This window comes from Hirundo rustica, chromosome 5 (assembly GCF_015227805.2).
Source record: "Hirundo rustica isolate bHirRus1 chromosome 5, bHirRus1.pri.v3, whole genome shotgun sequence".
Lineage (NCBI taxonomy): Eukaryota > Metazoa > Chordata > Aves > Passeriformes > Hirundinidae > Hirundo > Hirundo rustica.
In genome coordinates, this window is record NC_053454.1 from 42,242,092 (window position 1) to 42,267,358 (window position 25,267).

The 25,267-nt window shown below is 36.4% G+C and overlaps 1 protein-coding gene across 1 annotated transcript in view; it reads left to right on the forward strand.

Annotated features, from left to right (window-relative positions):
• Positions 1-25,050, forward strand: part of GUCY1B1 (guanylate cyclase 1 soluble subunit beta 1) — a 41,759-nt gene extending 16,709 nt beyond the window's left edge. The window contains exons 4-14 of the mRNA XM_040065744.2: positions 499-617; positions 4,965-5,162; positions 13,274-13,504; positions 13,925-14,041; positions 14,832-14,965; positions 15,667-15,864; positions 17,550-17,787; positions 18,626-18,766; positions 19,916-20,070; positions 20,367-20,493; positions 23,737-25,050. Of these exons, the coding sequence (XP_039921678.1) occupies positions 499-617; positions 4,965-5,162; positions 13,274-13,504; positions 13,925-14,041; positions 14,832-14,965; positions 15,667-15,864; positions 17,550-17,787; positions 18,626-18,766; positions 19,916-20,070; positions 20,367-20,493; positions 23,737-23,760 (1,682 nt within the window). The 3' untranslated portion in view covers positions 23,761-25,050. The remainder of the gene's footprint in view (positions 1-498; positions 618-4,964; positions 5,163-13,273; positions 13,505-13,924; positions 14,042-14,831; positions 14,966-15,666; positions 15,865-17,549; positions 17,788-18,625; positions 18,767-19,915; positions 20,071-20,366; positions 20,494-23,736) is intronic.
• The last annotated feature ends 217 nt before the right edge of the window (positions 25,051-25,267 follow it).

Below are 25,267 nucleotides of genomic sequence, written 5' to 3' on the forward strand. Positions count from 1 at the left end.
TTAAAAGGTAGAATTATGCACATCAGCATTATTTTATCTGCAGACCTAAGCACGGTATGAAATTGTTCTGCATCAGTAATTAGCCAAGAATCTATAAGACTGATGACTGTAGTAATGTTGAATTGGAGCAGCTGATGTGGTTTCATGCTGTTGTAAATTAGAATTAACTCTGCTGAGGCGAGCACTACTAGCAACCAAGTTCATTTATTTTCAAGAAGTGATTCATTTTCCTGCATCAAAGTCTAAATGCTGTATTTGTGTGAAACATACAATGCAATGAAGTAATAATGGTAATTGGTAATCCTAATGAAATTCATATATTTCTCATAGAATACTCAGGATTTATAGGATACTCAGTATTTGCCATATGAACCCTGAATCTTGCTTTATTCTTGACCTACTGCATCTGAGTAGTGTTTATGAATATAAGAGTAAAGAAATAAGCAAGTGCATGGAATACAGTGTTTGGACTGAATCATATTTTCCTGTTTTAACTAGATCTAAATGCTGGGGAAATTCTTCAAATGTTTGGGAAGATGTTTTTTGTGTTTTGTCAAGAATCTGGTTATGATACAATTCTACGTGTCTTGGGCTCAAATGTCAGAGAGTTTTTGCAGGTAAGATTTTTGTGCCAAATTGTTTCAGATACCAGACAGAATTATGGCCTAGTCAACAGAAATTTAATTTGAAATTCCAAAGAGAAATTTGGAACAGGAATATTCATAAGCAGCAAACAGAGGCAGGGGGGGGGGCATGTGTTAAGTGGAAAGACTAACCTTATTTATGGTAACAGAAAATGTGATTTTCAGGTTTTATGATATTTCTTCTATTATCTCTGACTAATTATTGGTACTGGATATTTCTAATAGTATGTTATGTACAGAGCTAGGGCTCATAACAGCTTATCTCTTAGGATGTTATTCTTCATCCATGAACTGAGGGTGGGATACTGCAGAACAGCATGATACTGTACTATAAACAAAAATGACATAAAAATGATTCTTTAATAGCATGGCAGAAATGTAGGGTCTTCTCTAAAGCATTAATTTCTGAGTGTAGAAAAATGGCCTTCCCTTCTTTGATTGTTCACTCCAGTAAGCATTTTGTATTTATGATTTGTGATCTATATCACTCTTGGAGAGAACTGTGTACTGTAATGAGATTAAAAGCATTGCACTGAAGATTGCCCAAAAGCTGATTGTCAAAACTGTTGATTTTCTCTGAAAATGTGGTAGCCTCTGGTCATCTGTACCCTTAAAATCTCTCCAGCATTAAGGGAAAAAGAATCATAGTTTGCTGGATTACTTGAATATTTAATTGTGTGTCTCACCACCCCAAAACCTGCATCATTCTAGAGCAGCCTAGATGCAGTCAACCCAGACTTCGTGTACAAACCCCACAAACTGTAGTTGCTGGGCAGACAGGGTATGTGTATGTTGCAACACGTGCATATCGTGAGTGATCTATAAACCACTGTCTGTCTACAGACAGTATCCTTTATATCTTCATTCACAGGCTGCTCTCAAAGCAAGCCTTCAGATAAAAGTAATTTCCGAGGATAACTCATGTGCTGAAGTTGTGGCTAAGGTTGGGCAAGAATCAGGGAGGAAAAACAAGGTGTAGCTGGCCCATTGCATCATCACTTTGGTTACTCATGTATGGGCCACAAATAGAGATGCTATTTGCTTTCCCTCATGCCCTTTTCCATACTTCTCTTTTCATTCCTTACCACATGAGCTGGTGGAAGGACAGGGCATGTTTGTTATACACACCAAACATCTGTAAAAACGGAAACAGCTTACATTTATATTCTTCTATTGACAGCATTTTGAGCTGCTTTTTTGAATTTCAGTGCTAACGGATGACATTGTCTATTACATATTTCTCTAAATCTTAACAAGACTAATGTATTAGCAGCTGTGTCAGAAGTGTACTTCTTAGCTTTTCATTACAATGGAAAATCAACATTATCTGTGATTTATTACTTCTGCATCTTCCAGCAGTCATATTAGGTCAGGAAACTACTTTATATACCTGTTACAAAAATAGGTGCAGGTTGGGTTTAATGTCCCAAACTTTTCTCTGGTTCTTAAAATACATAATTGAGTTCCAAAAGGTGCTTCTTGAAATGTGTACAGGATATATACAAAATAATTGAGAACTGCAGCTTTTTTAAATATATGAATATAAATCTCCCATTTATGTTCTGTTTCCTTTGACATCTCAAGAAAATGTTGTTTATTCAGAGTTGAAACAGTTACTTCAAGCTTCATGAGAGAAGAAAATAAAAAGGGCAACTAACTCAAATATTTATGTGAAAAACACAAGCATGGAAAATTTGCAAATCATGTTGAAAGACACTGTGCCAAAGAAAAGCAGTGTGAAAAGAGCTACCTCCTAAGAAACTTAAAGTGTGCATTTATGTTCAATTTAATAGATTTCTATTGAATGAAAATTAGTGGTTAGTTCTCTCATTTCAGGCATTGTTTACATGGCTATTTAGGTTTTCATGATTGCAGTGCAATACAATTCAGGGATTAACTCCTCTTTTAGGTAGGTCTCCAGGTACTGTGTACTGCATAGCACTGAACAGCCTATCTTTGTATTTCAGGTGCCAACCACAGCTCTCACTTTTAGACAGACTAGGATCAGCTCCATTTAGTATGACTGCTTGTTCTTGCTTGGAGATTCCCTTGTGTTTTCCCCTTGGAGCTGATCACTGTTCCTCATGGCTCTAGGATTGGTTCTTTGGTCCCAGCACAAGCTCTGCCATACATCTGAGCAGTCTAGGAGCTGAGAATTCAGGGAGAGAGCTTAGCCTATTATAGTCTGACCTCACCTCTGACTCACAGTACGTGAACATACAATAAAAAAGAAATTTATTCTTTCAGAAGCTGCAATATCAATTTAGAATGGATCGAACACAACAAAAAAATAGGAGTAACAATGACAGAGTCTACATCTAGGGGTGATTTCAACTCCATGATCTAGAAAAACATGTCTACTCCTTGACTATGTGTTAGAGTGAAGTTTTGAATACAGTGAGCTATAGGTCCCCCACTCTGGGAGATTGAGAGTAAAAACTGAAGGACATATTGCATGGACTTCACTTAAGACACTGCTTTGACAAAGTCAGCAGTAAAGGAGTCGAAGGATGGCAAAGTGGTTTTGCAGACGCCAGTTGTTAGTCAACATGTGCCAGACCCAAATATTGGTACTTAGACAACGATTTTACAGCAATTCTGTCCTTGACATTGGCTATACCCCGTTTGAAATTCACAGATGGTGACTGTGTAACTGAAAGATTATCGTCTTTTCCCGTGTATGTCCCTAAGAGTTTTTTTCCAATAGGTAATACATCCCGGCTGTTTCTGAGGTGTATGTACTGAAACTGCAGTTCTGCATGCAGTTAAGGAGATGGCAGGCCAGTCTTTCAGAGCCAGTCATCTCTTTTGCTCTTTTCTCATCCACACTCTTTCAAAGTAGTCTTTTCCAATTTCATTGTCTTAAACCCTGCAAAGTTCTTACAGAGTTTGCCTTCAAGCATTATGATTTTTTGTCAATGCCCACTAACAGCTGGAATGAATTGACACCCAGATTGTTGCCTCTTCATGTTCTAATTTGGAGATGTTGATATAGCAACAAAAACATGAATTTGAAACAAGCTAAAAAACCGAAGGAGGAAATTCCAGGCTAAGTGCATCCCACGGAATTCATTGCTAAGAGTGTCATTTTGTCTGAAGGTCTCCAGGAGAAGAGGCAGCTGTTCAAGCACTTCACAGCTCACATGAAAACAAGTTCAGTATGCTTCCACAAATTTGATGATCGACAGATGCTCATGAAAGGTGGAGAATTTCCCAGACAGCACATTGAAAATATTTTCACTTCACTTCCTATGTTGGCAGAAAACAATATGCAAAGCCTGGTGATAGCAGTCACTTGCAGGGCAGTGAGAGAACATTTAAAATATACAGTAGTGTTCTGGACTTAAGATTTAAAGAGTTATATGAATTATAAATAAATAAAAAATTGTGGATTGCAACTCTATCCTGCAAACTAGGTTGCCCTTTCTGTGTTAAATGTACAGTAAGTAGCAACTTGGAGCCTTGATAATTGCTTCACAATCCAAGTGGAATCTAGTGTTGTGTTTTAAGTGGGATTTTGATTTCACTTTTCTCTTTAATGTCCTTATTAGGTATGCCTATCTGTTTATAACTTAGCTTTCCTCTCCAGGTCACAATTTGTCTGGTTAAAATTTAAATACATGGTATGTCTGGGACAGTAGCAAGAAAATAACCCCAATCTCTTCCCTTTCCTGAGCAACTTTTTCTGATACATTGTTACAGCAGCTGTGATATTTCTGTTTATTCTGTGGAGGTTTTCAATTATTGTCAAAGAAAAGTTATATTTGAATTTGGCCTTTCAAGCATTTAAATCTTTACTTTAAAATTTGAACTTTGTCAGGCCCTGTAAATTTGATTGTTATAGTTTCAGAACTAGGCTTTTTCATTGATAATGAGAAAGATTTATGTTTATTCAGACATGCTTATTTCTGTTTGGCTCCTGAATTAATATTTGAAGAGATTATAGAGACTAGAATTGGAAAGAATGGAACTGGTTGAGGTACTAGACTGAGAAACACACAGAAGGTCTTTAACAATCTGAATGTTTGAAAATACAGCATAATCAAGCATGACTTCTTACTATCTGGAGTAACTAATAATAATCCTAATTTTTATGCCATTTGTTGTTCAAATGTTTCCACGGTAGATAAGACATTTTGGGCTACCTGAAAAGCCTGCTGTGATGGGAGTTCTACAGAGAATAAGGCGAATGTGTAGCAGTATGAGCTAGGAGTATGATTAGGAGAAAGGGGGTGCTCAGACTTTACAAAATATGTGCTTGCTTTCTTGATAAATAGTAAGTGAATGCCTTATAATCATGTTTTTAATTTCTTCTTCCAGAACCTGGATGCTTTGCATGACCACCTTGCTACTATTTACCCGGGTATGCGAGCCCCTTCCTTTAGATGCACTGATGCAGAGAAGGGGAAAGGACTCATCCTGCATTACTATTCAGAAAGGGAAGGTCTGCAGGATATTGTCATTGGAATCATCAAAACAGTAGCTCAACAGATCCATGGTACAGAAATAGATATGAAGGTAATGTCTGAAGTGATATACTCATTGAAAACTTATGACAATAGAAAAAAAACAAAATCAAAAGTGAAGTGATGACAAACTGTAGTTTTCACTCTTGCTGTCTTCTCTGAAGGAGTGGCATCAGTACTGACTTATTTGGGGTGCTTTTTTTCCCCCCTTTATTTTATGTTTGGCATGTATTTCTTACTGTCTGCTGTGTTCTCTGAGAACACAGACATTTCCTCTTTGTCCTAGATTCGTCATATGTGTGCAGACTGTGACGCTAATGTGCATTGATGAGGCCTGGGTAGCAAGCACTGTTTTCCTCCCAGCCAGCATTCCAGGTTCTTCCCAGAAAAAAGATATGTTTGTGGCTTTCTTGCTGTCATTGCCTGGAAGTGTGACTGGATATGCACCTAGAGCCCCAGAAGTGAAAAAATGTTCCTCAGTGACAGAGTTTATGTAATGACATGTTTGCTCAGTCACTTATGAAACAAGAAATGTTTCTGCTTTGTCCATATGGAGCAACAGAAAGATTTGATCAGGCCTTGCATATATGATAATATAAAATCAGAGTTTGGACCGAGATGTAGATATATGTGGAGGAAGAAACAAAAAATGAAAGCTTTTTTCTATTAAAAATATTGCAATTGATATAAATTGTTTTTCATCAAGTAGAAAATAATCTAAGCAGGTACACCAGTCATTCTTTGGGTTTTTTAAATATTCCTTTGCATTATACATTTCTAGCGCAGTTTCATTGTATGCTTGCTGAGAAAATCCTTTCATTATTTTATCACAAAATCATGACCTTGCTCGGATAAGAGACTTGCAAGCAATCCAATGACAATGATATTTGTACTGCTATATTGGAATATTTGCCTTCTAGGTTTCCTGTTCTTAGCTAGCTCAGGTTTATAGTAGATGTCTCATTGTGTATGGTGTGGTGATATACTTGTGTCCTTGTTTAGATTCTGTTTTGTAGAAAACCACAGTTCAAACTTTTGCAGCAGGTGTTAGTAATCAGATACAGAAGGATACAACAGAATCAAAACAATCCTCTTTTTAGATCCCTGTTTATTTGAAGTGTTGAGACAGGCAAGAAGGACCGTGTTGGAAAGTTGGCTGCAAAAGTAGTGAAGCCGTTGCTTGACAAGCATTTCTTTTGGTAGCACAGGCAGCTTAAGCAGTCTCTGTTCTCTCAGTGTTCAGGCTTGTCCTACAGCAGCTTCTTCAGCTGTGCCTTCCAGCTGGTGTCAAGTTGTAAAATAAACCATACTGAGGAAATGAGCATTTGTTCAAAACAACAGGAGGGTTTTTGAAGTTTTTTTTTTACTTTTGTGTGTTCCTTTACATGGTTCGGTGTTCTGTCTCTCACAGGGCCAGAGAGAGGCAAAAGTGATCCATGGGGTAGAGGAGAAATCTGGGCTGTCCAAAGCAGCTAGCAGCACAAACTTCTGATAAACTGTGCTCTCAGTCTGAAGGTTACTTTGCTGAAAAAATTGTATTAATATCCATCTAGAACGTCTCACAAATAATATATTATTTAAAGAGGTTTAAATATTTATTATGTATTTCCTTCTTATTTAATTTGACTTTTTTAGGCTTTTCTGGAAATTTTACTGTTGTGCTGTAAGTAAATAGATATTTAATAATATTAGTCAAAACAAATATTAGTCAGCTAGAAATGAATGCCATATCTAATTTAAATCTATATTATTCTTCTAGACTGAGATAAAAGCACATAGGTGCCTAAAAAATAATCTTAACCTCTAAACTGAAGAAACTATATTTTGTCTTATTTTGTCTGTTACCCCAGTTTTAACCTTCTCCTTGTTAGAAAGTCATGTACCCTTAACCCTGAACTTTTTCATGTCTCTCCTAAATAATATAGCCTATGTCTTGACATCTCTAAGATATTACACACTGCTGTATCCCCAGGTACTCAGAAACTTCAGTGGTAGATAAGCAGACAATTGATTCTCTAAGGTGAGAGTGCTGAAATTTGCAGCTCATCCACAGACAAGGAGAGTCATCCTCCATTACTCCACAGGTCAGGTATTAATCATGAATGGGATGAAGTGAAGGTGTTAAAGTCAAGTCTGGCACTGTAATAATTAGATAGTTTTACTGTTCAAAATATTGAGAATAGGAGAAAAAATAGACCAACTTCTTTCATCTTCATTCTTTGCCTCGTAATTTGGTAAATTAATGAATCTGTTAAAAATCCTCAGTGCCTAGCCCAAAGTTTGCAGTGTTGCTATGGGACTCGTCTTCTGTCTTCCAAAAAGAGATTCCCTAGTTGTCCTTTCAAATTTCTTTATCCAAACCATTTACATAACAGTCCAGCAGAGGACTGACTTAGTAAGATCTGCAGTTTGATGTTTAATACTTCATTATCCACTTTTCTTCTCCATCTGTTTTGAACAAATGCTTATATAAATCTGCTTGAGAGAGTACATGCTTCTAAATCTGTATTTTCATGAAACTTGGTTTGAATTTGCCTAATATATTACAAGTCTCTGTGAAAGTGTTAGCAGATCTTAATTGGTTTTGATTATGCTGGTTTTGTTTCATTAAGTGGTTAGATTTGGTTTCATGGGTTGCAGAATGTCTGAGGTTGGAAGGGGCCTCTGGAGGTCATTTTGTTGAACCTCACCTGCTCATGCCCAGCCACCTAGGGCCAGTTGTTCTGGGCCACCTTTCAGCGATCTCTAGGGATGGAGACTGCAAATTCTTTGGACAACACGTGCCAGTGCTCCATCTCTTTCCCAGTAGAAGAGTGTTTCCTGATGTTTCCTCTTGTCCTGGCACTGGACACCACTGAAGAGAGCCTGGCTCCATCCTCTCTTCACCCTTCCTTCAGGTATTTGTGTGCATGGGTGAGATCCTGCTGAGCTATCCGTTCTCCAGGCTGAACAGTGCCGGCTGTATCAGCCTTTCCTCTTCTGAGAGATGCTCCAGTGCTTTGATCATCTTAGAGGTCCTCCCTAGAGGGAGTGGACTCTGTCTCATAGCTCTGTATCTCTCTTGTATTGGGGAGTTCACAGCACTCCTGGTACAGCCTTTCCAGTGCTGAGAGGGGAAGGATCACTTTCCACAACCTGCAGAGAAAACCAGCTAATGTTTACAAGAGGGAACTAAATATTAAGAAAAATACTGTTCTTGTTTTGTCCCACATTGTTTCTTTGGGTGGAGAAACAGCTAAATAGAAAACAATTTTAATTTTATCACCTTTCTTCAGTCTCACACAGAACAATTTTGTGTATATAAAAATAAATAAATAAATAAATAAATAAATAAATAAATAAACCACACAACTTCTTCTGAAATCAAGTAGGGCTTCCTTTTTCCAGAATGGAGTCCTTCAGGAAATATGCATTCTCTTTTAACACCTAGAGTATATGTGTGCAGAAAGAAGCAGGGTGGGGAAGATGTAATTTTGTTTCTGTTAGATATTGTTAGCACGGAAAAGAAAGCAATTTGTTTTGAACTTTGATTCAAAATTCCAGCTGAATAGTTCAAGAAAGCCCAAGTTGACATTAATTGATTATTTAGTTCAAATCAAATTTTCCTTATCTTAACTGATATGGTAATCCATTTTCAGCAATTAGAGCTAAGACTGTACCATTTTTGCAGCAGGTATTGTCTCAAAACTTGTTGCTGACTTCGTGTATGCACTAGGAATATACATGTTCTGCCAGTCTCAGTATGAGAACTAAAAAATCATCACAGTGCTGGTTACAAACTTTGTCCTGAGATCTCTGTTTAACAGCCTACTGGCTATGCCTTCTCTTGTTTCACTTGTCAGAGGTTGTTTGTATATAAATGAGAGTGACCTGTGAAGGTGAAGTCAGGACAGGGATTCCCTCAAGGCTACTAATGGTATGGGTCAACAAAGAATGTTGTACATAATCCAGCAAAGCCCAGAAATCTGTTGGGAGAGCACACTTCTGCAGTTCTGTTATGTGAGAGCAGACTATCAAAATATTTTACATAGGAAAGGTGTTTTACAATGTAAAATGAGAAAAGAACAGGGGAGGTTCTTGACAAGATGGTAATTTCAGGCTTACTATTGGCAATGTAAAAAAACAAAGTGAAGATGTGACCAGCTGAAGAGCTGATCTAAAAACTACTTGGGTGCTTATCATGGAGGACAAGCAGTACTGGTCCCCACATTAAAATGCTAACTGTGTGTGAAGATAAGTCACTCATGGAGCATGATCAACCTCTAATTTTGGCACTGGGGCAGCTGTAAACTTCACTATCTCCAGGCACAGCGGTTTGGTGCAGTGAGACAGTCAGCACTGAAACCGGCTGCCAGGGGAAGATATCCCCATGGTTCTATCTTTGGGTATGCAAAACAAAAGTGGTGCCATTTCCACAGTGAACTCCTTTGTCTTGGAATCATTCTGAAACAGCTACAGTGAGCTTTATTAAGCAGCACTGCACAGTCAGTTCTGATCAGAAGAGATCGAATATTTCATCCTGTATTGACCTTTAAAAGGCAAAATCCCCCTGTTTTTGTATTAGTTTCCACAATCTCATCAAAAAAGATCCCTGTCCAAGGACTTTCTATCCTGCCATGCTGAGATATGAGTGTGTCCCGGGGATACGCTCAGATCTGCAGAACTGAGTCTTGTAGACCCATCACATTGACAGCTTAACAGATAGCATGTGCTCATAATATATTCTGTATCACAGCAATGCTTCATTTAATATGTTGTGTGAAGCTCCAAATATATTGAACCACATTCATTTTAAAATAACTTTTCTCTGAATTATCATTCCCTGAAATATTGGTGTGACTTTTCACTTGATTAGGCAAGGACAAACTGAAGGTAATCTCCTGGAAAGCACAGGCAGGTTAGCAGTTAGATGTTATATATTCTCTTTGAAACCAAGAGAGTGATTTCTCCCTTCGGTTTTAACTGCAGTTACTATGGTGATTGAGCTCTTAGACATTGTGAACTGATGTCACTTCACCAGCTAAGACTGCAGGGAGAGGAAGAATTGGACTTGATTGCTGGCTTTGTTGCTTTGTGACTGAACTTTGATTTGTCAAGCATTTATTAGAGGCTTCTTCACCGACATTTAAATGATACTGAAATTGTGTGGCTTGCAAACTTTGCTTGCAGAATGAAACAGTAGATAAGTTCTATTCTACTTAAGCTTAGCAGAGTATCTTATATCAGAAAAATATCTCACAAATTATGTTGGATCTATAGGTGCAAGGGTGAAGGACCAGAATTCAAAATCTTGTGTTAATGGTCAAGAGTGCTTATTTTAAATTTGCTGACAAGTTAGATGAAGTAATGAGATAGGAAGTTTAGATAGTTTGTAAGTTGCATGAGCAGAAAAGACATCATGAAATTGCATATCCATTGGGAAGTTAATTAGGGATGCATCAGTAGATTTCCTAGCCTGGAGAGGGGTATGATTAAAGCATCTGTTAATAAGTGTCTGTACATGAATGATCAGAATAAAATTGCATAAACCAGCCGTGTCCACAGCGTATCATGTTTACCAGGAGGTGCAGCTGGTGCTGTGTCTGTCTTGTAGGTCTGACACATGTCCGTGGGTTTGGCCTGGTGTTCATTTGCTGCACTAACATGTTGCACTAATACAACAAGCATTTCTAGATGCCCTGGAGTCTGATCAAAAATAGTTTTTCAAATGAACTTGAAGATGCTTGGGAAATTTGCAGCTTTGCACTGTTATTGGCACAGTTCTAGCACAGCATGTGCGACGACTGACTTTGTCACTGTGTGAGTTTGTAGGATCTGCAGAGGGTCATGGCTCAAACTAGCTAGACATCTTGAAGCATGTAGCAGTTCTATTTTTAGAGGTGATTTTTAAAATCTAACCCTGAGTTTTGTTTACTGATGCATCATTCATTTCTAATAAATGAAATAAAATGGGAAGTTATTAAAAACAACCTGTTAGGTGCTGCATGATAGCAGAAAAAAAGTCTGTAAGTACAGGTTGGTAACAGAATACTAATGTGAGTAAGATGGCTATAAGGAGATAATACCTCTGGAAGGTGATGTGCTGTTAATATGAACATTTCCTTGAAAATTATTAGCTTCTTTAAAATCAGCTTTGATGGATTAAGGTTTTCATTTTAAGAAGGGGTTTTTTCCATTTGTGGCAAGAGCAGCACTTTGAAGATCCAAGACTAGAAATGATCTGGAAGCATAGACCAGTTCTAGAGATAAATCTTCACAATTTGAAAAAGGTTTCTCTATGTAATCTCAGCTATCTCTGGCCACAATAACAGTGCTATTAAAATAAAACCCGTGGGAGTGTGCATGAGTGATAGAAAGTGAGAACTACGACTCTTAATTGCATTCTGATAATCTTCAATATGACCACAGTCTCACATAATTTCAGGGATAATGATTTAAAGGAAGACCTGGAAAACCTTTAAACACTGAATTCAGAGGAAAACTACGTGTCCATCTATGTTTCACTCTCCTAGAGAAACCCACTTAATATGTTTTCCTCAAACCTGAGGCTTACTCCTTATTAGGTCATAATTTCCCACTTCTCTTTGTCACACAGTGGGGTATGGATTACCAATACAGTTTCTTAAAGCACTTACGTTTTATCATCATCAGCATTTGAATTTATTTGTACATCCAGCTTTGGTTATCTACATTTGCTGGTAAATTTAGTAGGTTGATCTTTATCTAAGTTACTTACATAAGTAATAGAAAGAGAAGAGAAGAATAATGCAGCACACAGCTATAGAGCACCTAAACTGGGCTCTTGCTCTAAATGGTCCTTCAGAAAAGCCTCTCTTTCCTCCAAATGAGTAGTCAATTTGTAGATCTAAGAACACTTCCACCTTAAATTAAACATCATTTAACAATAAAATACTGGTTTTTTGTTTTACACTCCTTTATTTGTATAGGAACAATAAAGGTATTAGCATTCCGCAACCCATCAACTAGTATTTTTGGCAATTTTGGAGAACCAGTATTTTATAAACTTAACGTCTTAGGGATAACTTGCAGTGTTCATGCATATCTGTTCTGTTTTCAAATTGTAACTGTTAATCTCTGTGATTAAGACTATGTGTAAAAGGCAAAATCAGGATGCCTTAGAGATTTTAAGAATTTTTTTTTTTTTTGCTCTAGTGACTTTAGGATCAGACTCAGCATGAAAGTAGAATCGGGTGGAATGTGTTCCAGAAAAATGCTGCTAAACAATACCATGTAAATAGAATTGTTCTTTTCCAGTCATTAAGTCTAATTAAATTTGAAAAGAGGTGAATTTGGCTTTTCAGGGTAAATGATTATTCTACTAGTTATTCTGTGGTTATTCTGCTAGTTATTCGCTTAAATTATATTGCCATGCATGACTCTCACTGCAAACAAAATCATCCCTACAAATTTCATATTTTTTACTAACTTTGAGTAAAGTTACTGAAGAGTGTAATGCTGTGTTAAGGACACCTTTCTTATATACACTGATGGAGATGATTCTAGTTTTGCTGTAATTTCCTTTAATATGGAATACAGCCCAGAGAAGACTGTAATTGCTTTTAGTTTTGTCTTTTGGCTCTGATCTTGAAGTCTGCTGGAATGTGTACGGACTGTATATCCTAACATCTACTCCATCCACTTTCCTTTTTGCTGTCAGTGACTTACCCAGCCTCTTAGCACTATTTAGTCATCACTATACAGTCAGCACTATTTGCTGTTGTGTTATAGACCCTGCAAACAGCTTTGGTCAAAATAGGGATTTGAGACTCACCCAGGTTCATTTCAGGCGAAGGGGCCACCCTGTTTTCTGGCAAGTACCAGTAAAAGCAAGCGCAACCTGAGCCTTGATCCCTCACTTCAGGATTTTCATTTCACTCAGGCTTAATAAATTGTATTTGAGTGATCTTCAATATGTTGCTCTTGCAGAGAGCCAACTGTGGTTAAGCAAAGGCATAATTATTCACTTGCAATTAGAAAGACTATGAAATCAGAAATTCTTACTAGAATACAGTTTTTTCAAGATGTGAATATAATTCTTGAATATCTTTCTCCTGTATATGCGTTCCTGTCTCCATAGTAGCATTCCAGTTACTAATGAGTAGCAGACTTTTCAGTTTTCCATTTTTTTCTTCATTTCTCTAGGTTATTCAACAGAGAAATGAAGAGTGTGACCACATTCAATTTTTAATTGAAGAAAAAGAGTCTAAAGAAGAGGACTACTATGAGGACCTCGACAGATTTGAAGAAAATGGTACCCAAGAGTCTCGCATCAGTCCCTATACTTTCTGCAAGGCATTTCCTTTCCACATCATATTTGACAGAGATCTGGTGGTCACACAATGTGGCAATGCTATATACAGAGTCCTTCCACAGGTTAGATGATTCTTATGCATGGATTACCATGGAAAATTCATAGTGATAGATGCTTTACAGGTTAATTATAAAGATGAATAAAATAGATTTTTAGGATTCTCTGTCTAACCAACGTTCCAATGTAAGTGTATAATATTTACTAAATTGTGTTTCTCTAGAAAAAGGACTTGAAAATAGCTGAATTCTACAACAGCTTTATTCCTTATGGTCATGTCCATATGCAGTAAGAGAATACCTTAAAAACCTTGTGATTCAATGGAGAAATGCATAAAGTGTATATTCTCTTCCCTTCAGGATTGTGATCTAAGAAAATGGAATGTAATTTTTCTATGTATATTTTTATTATGAAGCATAACAGTCTGGGGTTTTTTTTTTTGTTTTTTTGTTTTTTGGTTTTTTTCTGTTTTTTTAATATTCTAGCTGCAGCCAGGAAATTGCAGTCTGTTGTCCGTTTTCTCCTTGGTCCGGCCTCATATTGATATCAGCTTCCATGGGATCCTCTCCCATATCAATACAGTCTTCGTACTGAGGACTAAGGTAACTAGAGAATATTTTCCTAGTTTTTCTTTAAGGAAATGTGCTTTGGAGAGATAAGAAGTGCAGAAAGCTCAGAAGTCTTCAGAGAAAATTCTCTGTAGTATGCTCAGACCTTTTCGAGTCTTGAGCCAAGAGAGAGTCAGCAGTATGAATTTGTGAGAAGCTATTAAGCAGAATGTTTTATAGGAATGCTGAAGTAAATATACTTCATGTCTGATGCTTTCTCTGCAAGGGGCCAATTTAGTTTTTGGTGTTCTATCATAGCAAATGTAGAAAGGTAATTACATTTACTTTTGCTCATAAGAATGTTGGAGACAAATATGAAATGTGTTCTTGCAAAGGTCTGTGTCCTGTTTTCTAAAGAGGGCAGGAGACAAGGTGGGTGATAGGAACAGATGCAGTGTGTAGAGCAACATTACATCTTATTTAAAGAAAACTGTACCTGAGAGAAACCAGGGTGATTTCCTAGAGATGGTCCCAAGCACAGCGAGAACTTCATAGAACAGGCAATACTATTGTCAAAACTATTGTTAAGAAATTATGTGGAAGGAAACAAGGAGTTGCAAACATGAATGTAAAGAAAGATACTATGGTTTGTGTCTTCAAGGTAGCAAATCATAGTATTAAAATGCAGGTAGTGCATGGTGTTCAAATGAGAAATTAATCAGGGTTTAATGTAAACTGTAAGTGTTCCAAATATTTGACTGCCTTCATAGTGAATGCACTTACATACTAGGCCTGGTGCACAACACACCACTGCCCTTACACAATTGTGGCTTTTCATCACCAGGAGGGGCTGTTGGATGTGGAAAAGTTGGAGTGTGAAGATGAACTGACTGGCACAGAAATCAGCTGCTTACGCCTGAAAGGGCAAATGATCTACTTGCCTGAAGCAGACAGCATTCTCTTTCTTTGTTCACCAAGGTACTTTAAAGCTAGAGAGTTCTATAATACTGATTTTCATTTTAAAATTACTAATTTTAAGAACACTTATGAGAGTAGTACTACAGAGACTAATTGGTTCGAGTATTGTTTTAGTTGGTTTTGATGTGTTTATACTAAAAGAGGTAGGAGCATTTAAACATTGGAATTCGACTTATTATTAAATACTCAATATAAATATTGGCTTGCTCTGGCCCAGTTTGTACAAATGGTTGTTCCTCATAGTCTTTTTTTTTTTTTTTTTTTTGCAAATTTTATCCTTTGTTTTTTATGCAGAGGATGCTAATAAATGTGACAATGATTTGGTTTTCTATGTGGATTCATGGATTTTTCCAGTAGTTCTAATGCAATAGATTGATGATAAAGAAGTGTTTAGAATGGAAGATCGAATGGAAAGATTCTTTATGTAATCTCACTTCGTGTGCTGAAGTACATACATTTGATATGTTCATGGAGCTCTTTGTGAGAATTCTGTATTTAAACGCAGAAGTCGAGAGCTGTGGGTTAAAATGAATGATCACAAATAAGGTATTTTGTAGAAGCGATATGTTGTACAGCTCATCTGATCAAGCTCAGAAGCTTCATCTCTCTACTGTTATTCAGCAGACTGCTGTTTATTTGAGTTTTACATGCTCCTTTGGCAGATTAATTTTACCCATATTGTATATTTCTCTGCTTTGCAGTGTGATGAACTTGGATGATTTAACCAGAAGAGGTTTATATCTGAGTGATATCCCATTGCATGATGCTACCCGTGATCTGGTTCTTTTAGGAGAGCAGTTTCGAGAGGAATATAAACTGACCCAGGAGCTTGAGATCCTCACTGACAGACTGCAGCACACTCTGCGTGCACTGGAAGATGAAAAGAAAAAGACAGACACGTAAGAACCAAATCCCAATTTTGAGCTGAAATACTCAAAGCAATGTATTATTTATAGCTACCTTCTTTAAAGAATAACAGAATCTTGTAAGGAATATCTGAGATAATCAGGACTGGTAATTTTGGAGTCAAGAAAGAACATTTAATAGGGTATTTCTTTATTTAGATTGTCAAATGTCACCCACAGTCTAGGCCATTATATGCCTAGATGTTTTGATGGCTCCCTCCTTGACAAGAAAAGTTATAAAAAATGAGCTGACAATTCATTTTTACTTGTGGATTACCTAAAATTTTGGAAACTTACATGCAGTCACTGTAGCGAAGATGAATTTGAAGAATACCCAAGTGCTATTATTTGACAGGGTTCAGTAAACTAACTTTTGTGTTTCTGGCACAGGATAATAGAACAGAAGAACATATCTTATAAACCCTGAAAACAGTTTGTATAAAGCTGAAATTTTGCAATAGCCTAATGCTATGAAGCTGATTTAACAGTTATTTGTAGAAATGAATTTGTGTTTTTCTAGATATAAGTACATAAAAATAACACATAACAGTAAGTGTGCATTGGGTCCCAGATCCAGTTCTACAGATAACTATAAAGTCAAATTCAAATGTCATTAGTCTATGGCATTTCAGCTTGACAGTGACTGGCAAATTAAACAAAAGCTTGTGTGAAAAGTAGCATGGAGTTCATGATTGACTCATTTATTAAACACAGTCCCATCTCTGTATTAATTCTGTTGACAGATAAGTTTTTTCTGTAATGGAGTAATGGAAATTATTTTAAAAATACTTGAAAGGGATGGACAGGAGAACCAGAGAAAACAAAACCTAATAAGTATTTTTCCTCTTCATTCCTGTTAGCTAGCTTTATAAAGGCATTTTGTCTTCAGGAATTCTAGCCTTCATGGCAGCTGCTGGAACAGATAGTGTCAGTTTCTGTATGATGTGCCAAAAGTATTCACTAATTATAACTCAAGTAGTGAACTTGCCAAAAATGCAACTAATGAGGGTTTCTGCAGGAAGCTGTGTTAAAAATGGCGTTCAAGATTTGTGAAATAGTCAGAGATCTTCAGCTTGTCCACTTAGCTGTGTTGGGAGGGAAATGGACCTTAAGATAGCAGTCAAAGGAATAATACACGTGAATAGGGTGAATTTTTATGTGTGTGATTGGATTTTATTTGCATAATTTATAACATGGACAAGTGTTGGTATATCATATAGACTGTTAATTAAAAAATGACACTCAAGACCCTAAAAGCAGCATGCTCAACAGAGAGGAAGCATTTAGAAATCCATAAATCGATCAGAGATGGAAAACTGTTTGATCTCTTCATGGTCCTTTTTGCACTTTTTATGTTTCTGTGAGCAAAACCATATTATATGAGCCAAGGATGTGGAAGAAAGAAGTAAAAATGATCCATGTCAGAAGAATTAGTAATACATGTCTCATTTTGTTGATAATCTAGATGTATTAATGCACTTGAAATGGTATGCTGATGTAGATCAGTTCCTGTTTTCTGCATAACATATTCTTCAATAAACACCTTTTCTATTGCTTGTTGGTGGTAGGAGTAGGTTATAAACCCTGTGAGGAGCTGGAAGTTAGTGTATGAAGAGTGCTGCTGTAAACATCTTTCTCCACATTCTTTTCCTTTTACTTTTCTTTCCTTACCTGTGCAGGTTACTGTACTCTGTTCTGCCACCATCAGTGGCAAATGAGCTGAGACACAAGCGTCCTGTTCCAGCCAAGCGCTACGACAATGTCACCATTCTTTTCAGTGGCATTGTGGGATTCAATGCCTTTTGTAGTAAACATGCCTCTGGAGAGGGAGCCATGAAAATTGTCAATCTTTTAAATGATCTTTACACCAGATTTGATATTCTGACTGATTCACGAAGGAATCCGTTTGTTTATAAGGTAAGCATAAGATTCTTTAATCTGTTTCTTTCCCATAATTTGCTGTGGTGTCAGTCCTTTCCAGTCTTTTCTTGGATTTTAGGCTTTTAAGAAAAAAAAACTTACATTCTCAGTCGCAACTGTGTTACCTGGTATTAGATGGCTACAGAAGAGTATGTTGGTTATCTCTAATGTCTGAAGGAATATAAAGTGCTAAGTTCTCATCATGATTTCTGCAGTCATCCATTAGGTGGACATAAAAATGTACTTCCTCATTTAGCAGATGTGAACTTATACGAGCCATTTGTGGGTCTTCTGACCTTGTCATTAAAGTTTTTCAGTTCTGTTCCTGAGTCTTCTAGTTGTAAAATAAAGCTTATTATTCAGTTACTCAGTGTGAATTTCATTCCTTCATAAGGAGTGAGGTGTAGTTGCAAATGTGGCTGGTAACAGGAAGGTAGAGAGATAGATACATATGCATCCCATAAATATGTACATGTGTTTGTTTGTGTGTTTGTATCTATGGAAGTTCATTCCAAGGTTTTGCTAAAACTGAATTTTATGCCCTGTACCATGTGAATCAAGGGTATGAGTCAGAACAAAAATAGAGCTCAGTTTCATTCAGAGGACACCAGAAGAGAGACTCAGGTTTACACAATCACAGTGTCACTGTAAGTTGTTACATTGTGGGTTTGCAATAAATTCTCTTCAATAACAAGCAGAGATGACACTAGTTAGGGTGATTTGAATGAAAGGGAACTATTGTAAAGGAGAAGCAGTCTTGAAGGAAGCACTACATCCATTTTAGTACTCTAAAAGCCATATTAATGACGTAATTGAAAAATATCTGTCTTGATAGGTGGAAACAGTTGGAGACAAGTATATGACAGTGAGTGGTCTACCAGAGCCTTGCATGCATCATGCACGATCTATCTGCCACCTGGCTTTGGATATGATGGAAATAGCAGGCCAAGTTCAAGTAGATGGTGAGCCTGTACAGGTTAGTAAATGTGGGCCTGAATGAAAAACCCAGTCTTTGATAGGATGATAATGATTTGAAATAAGATAATACTCTAGTCCCAGTCCATACAATCTTTGTTATTGTTAGATTTTGAGACTGATATATACAAATAGTATGAAAAGTCTGATGAAGCTGTGACATGTGCAGTTCCCAGACCTTAAAATGCGTATTATACTTCAAAAGGTAAAGGACTAATTTAGGTCCACATTATTTATGTCTGTTTTCTGATAATTTCAATATAATCAATGAATTCTTACTGTGCATCAAGTACAATCTGTTGAGTCTTCTTCAACTCAAGGAGCAGAACAATAATATTCCCTCCCTGATATTTTTGATCACGCCTCAGATCCTCATGGCAGAATGAGAGATTATTGCAATTAAAAGAGGATTACAGTTCCATGGACAGTTACAGCAATGATTACTGACACCAGTGTATATTAGTGGAATTTCACTCATTGTGGGACTTTCTGGAGATGCAGCACTGATTGTCCTCATCAGAAGGCTGTGAGCAGAAAGTGATTAATGAGTGTGATGCATATTTCTATTTACATGAATGCTGCTGTTCTGCCACCTAGCTTAGAGCTGTGTACTTCACTTTATCATGGAGCAAAGCAGTGAGAAGGTTTGGTTTGGGGCTTTACAGTAACTGTGACATGCTACAACAATCAGCTTCTCCAAACCTCTGTCCTATCTCTTGACCTTCTGAATACAAAATACCATGATTTTTCCTTAGAGAAACATCTTTTTTCTTGACCTGTGCCATCCTTTTCTTCACCTTCTGAGCACTCATTAAACACAGACCTGCAGAGTATGTCTCTCTGCCCATCTTTTTTTTTTATTTTTATTTTATTTTTATTATTTTTTTTATTATTTTATTTTTTAAATTTTATTTATATAATTACAGAGTTTGATTGTTCATGTGGATAGCAGAGGCACAACCCGGTACTAAAGTTAAAAAACAAAGAAGTGGCAAAACCCACAAAATACAAGGCTTTGAAGAAGCAGGAGTAGCACTTTGGAAAAATAAACTCTAGTAGATATAAGTCACATGTTGCCTATATTTAATCAGAAGCATCAGATTAGTTACATTAATTTTGAATATTCAAACTTAATTTTTTTTCTCTAAAGATAACCATAGGAATCCATACTGGTGAGGTAGTCACAGGTGTCATAGGTCAAAGGATGCCACGGTACTGTCTCTTTGGAAATACTGTCAATCTAACAAGCAGAACAGAAACTACTGGAGAAAAGGGGAAGATCAATGTCTCTGAATATACTTACAGGTGAGTGATGTATTATTTTTATTCATGTTGACATCTTAAGATAAATCACTCTGTCAGCATACCATAAGAGTTTCTTTGGAGTTGAAAGTGACAGTCCTCCTGCAACCATTATTTAAGTATCTGAGTTCTCATGAAACTATATTATGATATACAGTTATTGGTATGCAAATATAATAATGATAGATTTGAATCTTTTGATAATTTGCTCATGTACATGTAGCTTGTTTAATATTTTACGTAGGGTGTGGCATGCATCTGAAGTGCATTCATTTACATGTTTTCTCTTTCAATTTCAGGTGTCTTATGACACCAGAAAATTCAGATCCTCAGTTCCACCTGGAGTACAGAGGTCCAGTTTCTATGAAGGGCAAAAAAGAGCCAATGCAGGTTTGGTTTTTGTCCAGAAAGAGTACAGAGACAGAGGTATGAGTAACTAGAGTGTAATTTTGTTTTTTTTTTTTTCAAACATAAACATTTAAAATTTAATCTAAACCATGGAGATCCATTTACATTTGCAAAACTAAATGTTCCATAGAAAAAAAAATTAAGAGTTTTGTGCAACACTCTTTCATTAACACGTTTATTATCTTGACAGTACTTGAAAATCCTTGATTATTTGTCTTTGCAGTTTATGCAGTTCCTGAAAGAATACTTTTGATTTCAAAAAGTCCTTGAGGGAATGCCAAGTGTTTAAATATTTATATCTCCCTCTTACAGATTTCTGCACTGTACTAGATTTTGCAATATAATTTCGGTTTCTGTTTAGCTGACATGTCTGCTTATCAGCACTTCAAAATTTGCCATTTGCTTTCTTGCAGTGAGTGAAAAAATGTGCCTTCAAATATTTAGGCAACAGTCAAGCAAGTATTTGCAAGCAATTTCACAGTTGATGTGTCTCTTGTTCAGAGACTTGCATGGCAGAGGTCCTGCTTTAGAAATACACAGGGTGAAAACTGCTTCTTGTAAATGATGTATCAGCCTAAGTCCTCTTCTCAAAATCAGGTAGGGTAAAGCTCTTCAAGCACTGAGGGACCTTTAAGCTTATGCCTCAGTTTCAGAATTCTGGGCATGTATTATCCACAATTTCAGTAAAATCCAATGAACAAGAGACCCAAAGTGTGCTACAGAGTTAGACAATGAGGTTACAGTATGCCAGCTGCTTTGTCATAGCTGAGCAGGTGCATACATTCCATCCGTTGTCAACAGGAAGGAAAAAAAAAGATAAAAGTAATTTACATAGCTTGAATTTTGCCCTGAAGTAATACAAAAAGAATGAGTTTTCAGCTAATGCATTTAATTTTAAAAACACACTTGATTAAAATAATGAAAGTCATCAGTTACCTTGGCTGGAATAATTCTTGTAAGTCAGAGGAGATTAATTAGGTATCTGAATGCTCGTGTACTTCTGAAAATGTAATTTGGGCTGTTAAACTGTTCAGACTTTTTAGGAGATCTAATCCAGATTTATTACCACTGGTACCCAAGTATATGAATACTGACTTTTTAATGGTAACTCCCAGTATTAACCCCCTGTACTTTAACTCTGCATTTTAATTCTGTATTTTAATATATATTATTTACAAGTGGGTTCTGGGTGCACCTTTTGAGAATACTTTTTAATTCTTATTCTACAGTAAGATAACTATAATTTCACATGGCTACCATTATTTCAAATCTGTTGTTGTATTTAAAATATATTTTAATTAAATACCTTTCACTTTTTTTCTGCATTGTAAATGTCCTATCATTTGTAGCAAGGCACATTATAATTTTAAATGCAAATTTCAGAGAGGTACTGAGTCAGGTGGGTATTTTCCTTGTTTCAGCCTAACACATGTTTAATAAGAATATAAGGTTCAAGTAGTTTAAGACTTTAAATATTGCAGTTGCTTTTCAGAGATCTTGTACAACAGCTGGCTTTGTTAATCCTCGCAGCAGTCCTGAGAGACACTTGCTGATAATATTATCCAGTAAATTGAGCTTTGTGGAGGGAGACGTGGGGGCAGGAACAAACCTGACTGAGAAATACTCTGAGCCTGATTTTCAGGAGCATTTAAGACTCACAGTTTGAGCACATTCAAACAGTCTTCCTAATTTTGTTAGTTTTTGTTAATTCTGAAATTCAGATATAGATGTAATTCTTAAACTGAAGAACTTTTCGTAAGACAAGTGTCTCTTCTAAATTGTACTAAATTTGGGAACATTGGAGAATAGAGGAGTACACTGATGTGATGATGTGAACTGATCAGAGGTGATTTTGAAAAGTAAAAGAATATATTCCTCTAACCTTTTGATTCTTCATCACTCCCTGCACAATTTCATCTGCCCATGCACAAAAAATGCACTGAACTGTTCACAGTTTCTGCTGTTAAGGTACTCTTCATGTATTTTTCTGGCACTTTTTCTAGCTGTTTTAATCTAAAAGCAGAAATCAGATAACCAACTTTTTTATATTTGATCACTTTAAAATAATCACTTTGCTTTATGAACATATGTCTTGGTTTTCTTTCCAGAAGATTTTCAGAATGATAATGTATTATTGTGTGCAGTGCCATTTATTTCAGGGGGACTGTACAAAGCAGTAAATGTTAACATATATTCAGAAACTATATGATAAACTTCCTGAAATGTCACCCCAGAATACTGCAAGAAGTGGCATATAGAAATAAGCATGAAAATATTTCTTAAATCATTCTGAAGATACTTCTGCTCATCATGCTTTTACTGCAAAGTTTTCTACCTCCAATATCTTCAATCTAGGATTGATGCATATTACTGATGTATTTTTCTTTTCAATATATCCATCGGTTATTAGCTCAGCATTTGCAAATCTATCAGCATGGTATTTTACTCTGAAGATCAGTAATAAGGGCATGGTGAGGAAAAAGGACAAAATATTTGCAGATGCCATAAGAGATGTGAAACCAAGTCTTAAAATACGCTTTTGCTCTACTAGGCTGGTAGAAAATGATAGAGGGCTGAAGCAGCTCAGCATGCCTCAAACTTGATTCCTGGGTTGACATCTCTAATATCAGAACCCATGAGCAGCAGTTACTTCTGAGAAAGACATAATTTACAAGAATAAGTGTTGGTTTGGAGTGCTGCTCCTTCACCTTTTTTCTTTGATAGCTCTTCCATGATACCAGTACAGTAATAAGTAGAATTGCATGAGAAATACACGTAGAACAAAGCAACTGTGACCAACTATTCATTTTGCATCTGCTTGTTTGCATGTTGTAAGATTAATTATTACTGTTTTCATTATTTTAACAGAAGTTCAGCTGAAGTTTCTCTCTCGAGAAACAGATTTGTTGTAAAAAATAAATCTTTCTGAGAGCCTCAGATGTATGACTGCAATTTTACTCCCTCTCCAGTTTTTAATATCTTTCTCTTCTGCCCTGTTTCCACATTATTAGTGGGAACAAAATGAAATATCTCAGGCAGAGCTGATAGTTCTCCAGAGCATGTAGGAATTGTTTCATTCCTACATACAATACATAGGAAAGAAATACATGCACTATCTATGCTTTTTGGTTTTAAAAATTTTTATCATTTACTGATCCTGGTTGCAACTTGTAAAATGTATTTTGTCACTGCATTAACCCACCATGTTGTTGCTTCAAAGAAAAATCCTTACTTCTCAAATTCTGCTTGCATGCTCTCAAGGAAACAAAGCAAGATGCTTTCTGAGCTGAGGGAAGAGGAAGAGGACGCTGAATAGGGTGCAATACTGTCTCCAAATAGATGCCAGGCAGTAAGGTTATGTTATGGATGTTCTTTCACATTATATCTCCTACTGCTATGTGCAATACCATTGTCTTTTGCCCTACTCCTGAAGTCATACTTACCATTTTTCTCCTGGCTGGCTTGCTAATTTTTTGTCCTTATTGTTTGGTACAGTTGTATCTCTGCTATCAGCATGTATTTCAAGCTATCCTTTTTTTTGATATGCATTTTTGCATGTCAGTCATGTGAGCATTCCTACCACCAGATAGTATTGAATGAAGCCATGTAGTATGCACGCCACAACTAGCCACTTCGGTCTGATGCCTCACATCTTCATCTTCATCTCTGAAGTACTGTGGTTATGTGAATTGATAACATTTCTGGAAAGATAGTTGTTTCAGTTGATAGGCAGAACAATGAACCTAAGGAACTATATTAAAAAAAACCCCAAACCTAAAGCAGCACTATGAAAATTGTTGTATAAATGGTATCAGATTTAGTTCTGCTATTACCGTGCTTCTCATTCAGTTTGTGAATAACACTTGATGCTCTGTAAATTCCTGGTTAGAAATGGTTTCTCATTTGATATCATCTTGCATTTTCCCTTTGTGGACACTGTAAACATCTGTATTGGAAGGGGGCAGCTGTTCTTCTGATACTGCCATTTGAAGCATGTGCCAATGTACTCCTACTGAAATGCTGTTAACTTGCGGTGTATTCCTCATTGATTTATATAAACTAAATTTAATTGTCATATTGATAATAGATTGCTGGACAATTTTAGACCACTTGTAGTGCATTGATTCTCATCTGATGTAGCCCCTGGAGTTGAAAGGCATGCTGCTGGGACATGGTTGCCTTTTGGTTCGGTCTCTCCAATTTCAGAAATGATCTTATTTTATTCCTTCAGAGGACCTGGTAATATTCTAGGCATCATGACATAATTAAGGGATGTAAAGCTTGGAAAGGGACACAGAGTGTTTCATCAGCTGATACAGTTAGTAAAAGTGGACAAATTTTCAGAGGCATAGAACTTTCATAACTTTAATATATAGTGCATTTTTATGTGAATAGTAATCTGTTCTTATCTGACTGATGATTTCTGCATATTTGCATTATAAAACAGAATACTGCAATTACTTTGTGTATAAAAATTGTCTATATCTAGTATACCTTATTAGCACAGAATATATATGTATAAATGTTTCATGTTAATGTGCAAAAGAAATTGCAATAAATTATTTTTTCCACTGACTTCTAGAAATCCTGTGATTTTCTTTTGGTAGAAAACTTTATTTCATTGTTTGATGCAAAACAAGTATTTTCTCCATTAAATAATTTGCATTTCAAATTTAAATAAATTGTTGAGTCATTGTTCCAATGTTTGCAAATGTCCAAGTGCCTCACACATTCAGGTTAATGGATCACATCCTCACATTAAAGTAGTGTTCAAAATGAACAAATGAATTGA